The sequence below is a fragment of the Corticium candelabrum genome, chromosome 1 (assembly GCF_963422355.1).
Source record: "Corticium candelabrum chromosome 1, ooCorCand1.1, whole genome shotgun sequence".
Lineage (NCBI taxonomy): Eukaryota > Metazoa > Porifera > Homoscleromorpha > Homosclerophorida > Plakinidae > Corticium > Corticium candelabrum.
The window spans coordinates 7,393,303-7,399,380 of NC_085085.1; the positions used below are offsets into that span (position 1 = coordinate 7,393,303).

The 6,078-nt window shown below is 44.6% G+C and overlaps 1 protein-coding gene across 1 annotated transcript; it reads right to left on the reverse strand.

The window, feature by feature from the left end:
• Positions 1–250: 250 nt before the first annotated feature.
• Positions 251–868, reverse strand: LOC134190066 (uncharacterized). The gene is made up of 2 exons (XM_062658520.1): positions 776–868; positions 251–718 (listed from the first exon to the last, which is right to left on the reverse strand). The coding sequence occupies exons 1-2, from the start codon at positions 866–868 to the stop codon at positions 251–253; spliced, it is 561 nt and encodes a 186-aa protein (XP_062514504.1).
• Between the last annotated feature and the right edge of the window lie 5,210 nt (positions 869–6,078).

Here is a 6,078-nt window from a genome sequence, read left to right on the forward strand (position 1 = left end):
CTGATAACTCGATCCGATGTGTGCTGGCACAGTCTGAGATGATCTATATGCCTTTGTATGATACGACCATCTTCCATTTTGCACTAGTATGATACTGATCCCGTCTTTTCCGTCACCCGGGCTGGAATCCAGCGAGGTCCCGTTCCCAAGTTTTGGACAAAAACCCGTTGCCCCGTTGCATTTCCCGGCTTTGGCATCTATTATCGTGATTTCTTTTTGAACCTCCTATTTCCTTCGAACTGTTCTACTATCATGGGGGGTCTGATGACGGTGAGTCTGATGCATGGTCTCCTTCCCAAAAGTAGCTCTGCTGGCGTTGAGCCTGTGGTGGCGTGCGGCGTATTGCGGTATGCCAACAAAAATGTCTGCACTTTTCATTCAAGCTTCCTGTTGCCAGCTTCCTTAGTCCATCCTTGAGGGTTCGTGCTACCCGTTTGGCTAGTCCGTTAGATGACGGATGATAAGGTGCTGATTTTGTATGGATTATTTCTTGACTCTTGCAAAACGTACGAAATTCACTACTCATAAAGCACGTGCCATTGGCCAATACCAAATGCAACCTTTCGGGAATCCCATGAATTGCAAATGACGTCGTTAGTTTCTCGATCACAACTTCTGTGGTAGCAGACTGGGTTGCATATACGTCCAACCACTTCGAAAACGCATCAGCAATGACAAGAAGCGTTCTCCGATGAACGGTCCTGCATAGACTGCGCGACTATGGTTGTTCCAGCCATAACCATAGGTGTAGCGGAGCCCGGGGTGGTGCCTTTACGTGTTGTTGACATCTTTCACATGCTCGCACAGTTTCTTCCAGATTGTTGTCCATTCCTGGCCACCACAGGTAACTTCTCGCAACAGCCTTCATCTTGGTCGTGCCAGGGTGCCCCGTATGCAGTTAGGCAATGATTGCTGGACACTCAGCTATAGGAGTGATCACTCGATTGCCCCACAATACACGACCCTCTCTGACGGAAAGTTCATCGCGTCTTCTCCAGTATGGTAGCAATTGATTATCCACTGCTCTCGGCCACCCAGGGTATAGTGTAGCACTCTGCTCATCCATGGGTCTTTTCTTGTCTTGAGCTTTATGTCTTTGGCTGTCACCGGGATTGTAGCCAAGTAATCTATTGCTAGAATTTTCTCTTTCTCCATCTGATCGTTTTTGTCTGCAGTGGCTTCCATTGGGAGTCTACTCACAGCATCTGCACAGAAGTTATCTTTCCCGGGTCTATATTTGATTGTATATTGATATTTTGCCAATGTCAAGGCCCATTGTTGAATCCTGCTAGATGCAAAAGCAGGTACCAATCTGTTTTCATCAAACAAGCTTATTAATGGTTTATGATCGGTCATTACTGTGAAAAATCGACCAAAAATATAGTTATGAAACTTCTTTACCACGAAGATCAACGCCAAACCTTCCTTATCTATCTGTGCGTAGTTCATCTCTGCTTCGGTTAGCGTACAAGAGACGAACGCAATCTGTCTTTCCTCTCTACTTGGCATTCTGTGGGCTAATACCACACCTACTCCATACGGCGATGCGCCACAGATGACTACAGTCGGCTTCCTTGGGTCAAGGTGTACTAAGACCCTTGACGTTGAAAGTGCCCTTTTTGCTCGATTGAATGCTCCGTCCTGTCGCTCCATCCACCTCCAAGGTTGGTGTTTTTAACAGCTCATAAAGAGGTGCTAACATGCTGGCTAGCCGTGGAACAAACTTGCCATAGTAATTAAGAAGGCCCAAGAAACTCTTCAGCTCTGTCACATTGGTTGGTGTAGGCGCTTTCTCAACGCTTGCAGTTTGTCACCAGGAGGGTGTAGTCCTTGGGCATCGATTTTGTGACCTAAGCAGACAACCGATGGTGCTGCTACCATGCACTTTTCTCTCTTTAGTTGTAGGCCTGCTTTTTTCAGCCTCTTCAGAACATTCTGAAGATTATCATAATGTTCCTTTGTCTCCCTGTGATTAAAATATCATCTAGGTAGACTACGACAGCTTTCCATCATCCTTTGAAATATCACGGGCGGTGACGAGATGTCAAACGGCAACTGGTTGAATTCATATAATCCCTTTGGCGTATTAATCACGGTAATTTCTTGACCGGTGGGTCTAGAGGAATCTGTGTGTACGCCTGACTCGAATCTAATTTTGTAAATGTTTCTTCTTCCGCCAAAGCGATGAACAGATCTTCAATCCTGGGTAATGGGTATTGCTCAACTTTGATGGCTTGGTTGACAGTCCTCTTGTAGTCACTACAGATCCTCACTGACTCTTTGTTGGATTTCAGCACGGGTACGATAGGTGCGGCCCAATCAGCATACTTGATGGGACTAATGATGCCCTCCTTCTCCATTGTATCCAGCTGTTGCACTACGAGGTGCCTCAGTGCATACGGTACAGTCCTGGCTTTGCTAAAATGTGGTCTCACTGAAGGGTCAACCTGAAAAGTTGCTGGTTGTCCACGGTACATCTGGAGACCCTGTGTGAAGACCTCCTTGTACTGTTCTAACAGGTCTTCCAGTCGAGTATTGACACAATGTATTTCTCTCCAATCCAATCGTAACTTTAGCAACACATCTCTGCCCAACAGGTTTGGCCCATTGCCTTGCACTACCAGTATAGGTAGTGTCTGTGCTGGATGTCCAGCTTTCACGCTTCCTCTGACCTGGATGGCCATTAGAACTTGCATAGAGTGTCCCCGTACGCTCGCAGCTTAATTGGTAGAACTTGTATAGCATGTGCCTCGTATGCTTGCAGCTTAAATGGTGTCGCCCGCAAAATCAGCCTATCTCGCCCGAGTCCATAGTTCCTTGAACTTCTGATGAAAAATAATCGTACTGGATGCCCATGTGTCCAGCTTCATTTGTAATTAAATTGCTCTTTTGTAATGATGAACTTTCTGTCAGAGAGGGTTGTGTGTTCTCCAATAACCGTCAGGAAGACTGCCTTCTTCCACGCCTCGTCTTCGCTGTTACCTGTCACCACTAGAAACTGCTCCCGGCGTTCCTCATACGCTTCCCAAGATGACGGCGACGGGTTGTAGCTACCCATTCTTCCGAACAACTTGAATGTGTCGTTCGCCGCCATCCTCGTCACCAGTGTGGTATATTTAGTCTTCTACTCAGTACTATCCAGACTAACACGTTACTGGCTCGCCCCAAAACCCAAGGTCCCGGAGTATCCGGGTCTATGACAACACGCTATGACAGCCCTCATTGTCACATTTTGCAAATAATAACTGCATGGCTTGGAAGCAAGAGCCAAAGCTTAGAAGAAGTGAAAACCGTTCACTAGTTTCCAACTAGACATGCAGCCTAAGCTAACAGATGGCTCGCTATGCCTATCTTTCAGAGACCAATGACACAAAGTAATTATTAATTAAGCACAAGGAGAAGACCCTGACCCTTTGGCAAAGTTAATGGATGTGCATTTGATCTGACATAGTTCAACTTATAGGTGCTCGCTCATGATTCACCGCGCGTGTGCAGGTACACCCACGGAAACTTGAAAACATGCCACGATTTCAAGTTGTGTCATAACGAAGCATAACAAGGGAACATCTTAGGGTGCACCACGTTCTATGACATACAGTCTTTATTCCTAAAGTAGAGAGAAATGCGAATCGCCTTCTTGTCTGCCGTGGCAGTTTTGCTCCTCTTACTTGACATTTCGGGAAAGCTAACGACAAGTGTGTTACGTTCTTTATCCACACATTTACCATTTACCATCTTGAGATAGCTTGCTGTTGAACAACAAAAGCGCTTTCTCGATCGTTTCTAGTTGCACGTGACCCGGAAATGGGTGGAGCACAGAGTATCACGTGATGGCATTCGAAACTCGGAGCATGAACTAAGCCATGGAGTGGCCGGATGCCGCCGGTGTAATGGATTGGTCTCCCATCCAAAGTGTCTCCCCTCCGACCAAATTGGCTGGCCTATCCTGTCTGGGCGGAAAGAATAGTCCAAGCCCATCCTGTCCCCCCTCTTGGCCCATTTGGTCTGAGCTGAAGGTTCTCAACTAAACAAACACTTTGACCACCAAACTGATTTCTACGTTTAGTACAGGTCCTTGTGGAGCCAAAGATAGCGTGAAATTACGTCAATCACTCACGTAATAGTGAAATAGACAAACCTGTAGCTTCTTGCACATCAGACGCAGACAGATGGAACCAGTAGTGTCCAGTTGACGGCTACGATTCGTTCTGTGGCCAAAAGCTCGCTGTACAATCTCCCAGCCAGATTTCGTGTGAAGCAGTAGCGCACGCTATAAAGTTTGTTGGGTAGTTAATAGCATGACAAAACAGCATGGGGACACTTTGGGCCAAATGGGGACTAAATAGACTGTCAGGTGGGACACTATAGGCTGGCCCATTTGGTCCGGAGGGACAGTTTGTTCTGTTACAGTGGGAACGAACACTTTGTTGTTACAAATGACCTTAGAGTAGACCTAGTTCCTGGAGCAGCTCTTTCATATCTTCGTATCTGACAGTGTAATTATTCCGGACATCATCGTTTTCAAGGTAGCTACAGGAAAAAAGGTACCTATACTTCTCATTGAGATGGACTCTGGTAAGTACCAGGATACTCTTTCAAGAATGGGACTGGTTGTCACAGAGCACCTCAGATGGCTGAGGCATTGTAGAGAAGACATTGACACCTGGTTTGGGTTTGGGTTTCCTAACAGTATTATCCCAAATTGTGTATGTCAAGTAAAGGTCGTGTGGGACCAAACCCATCTTTTCTTTCCACCTTGCCTTTGTACCTCTCAAGAAAGAAGTCAACAACACAATCAAAGAGACGCTAGAAATACTTTTGAGCCAAATTGAAGAAGTAGGAGATTTCAAGCCGGACGTGCATCAACAAGGTACTCCGTTGTTCTCAAAGTCTTTGATCAAATTTGGGCAAGGGCAACAAAACTACCATCCAGTCAATCGACTGTGGTACGTGTGGACAGTGAGAGGCTGATATATAAGGGTCAAGATAGATGACCTTCTTCATAAATTGAATTGTCATGAAGACAAACCGTTCTTACTTCCAGAATGTTGCAAAGAAGTATGCAGCAAGAGGTTTTTGGGATACTCACTCTTAGATACTGAACCTCCACTAAATAAGTCTTTTGTTGAAATTGTTAAAAGCATTGCTGTGGCCATATACTCTGTACACGAGGAGCTTCTCATAGCACATTTGGACGTTCGGCGGGAGAACATTTGTTGGAGAAATGGTAAATAGCATGATGTCATACTATGTGGGTGGGCTATGACCTGTGACTTAAATTTTGTTTGGAATGCCCTAGGAGAAGCAGTATTGATTGATTTTGATCGATCAGAACCTCTTGACAGATTAAAGGTAGAGGTGTGTGGACATATGATACAGTGTTTTGTAGTGTCAGGAGTGAAGAGTTTGTTAGTCAGTGTAACTGTCGAGACATGGCATGTGTAGTTGTGTCACGGTGTTTTCATTTTAATTTTGAATTGGCCAATCTAGAAATACATGGCTGCTACAAGCACATACAAAACTTGTCTGTTTACTGGCTATTGTGGTGTATGAGTTGTGTCAAGTCGTTTGATCGATTTGACTACTTTATAACGCACTATATCGGGCGATATAGGAAAATGCAACTATCATTTTCTGCACGAATTGCCCATGTCTATACAAAGCATTTGCATGCGTCAGATAGCACCATAAACTAGCACTAAACCTTTATATATAACATGAAGTCTTTGCCGAATGGTCTGATCAATTTGACTACTTTATAACGCACTATATCGGGTGATATAGGAAAATGCAACTAACATAACCTACATTTTGACTATCATTTTCTGCACGAATTGCCGATGTCTAGACAGAGCATCTGCATGCGTCAAGTATATAAACTAGTAATTGTTTCATTTATATGTACCATGAAATCTTTGCACAATCATCAGATCAATTTGACTACTTTATAATGCACTATATCGGGCAATTTACATTGTGTAGTAGAGTGTTAATTTGTACAGAATTTTTGGTGAAACGAAACATCTTGTTGCCAAGATACACGCCACACCTGATTTCATCAGGTAATTAGCTCCTTGA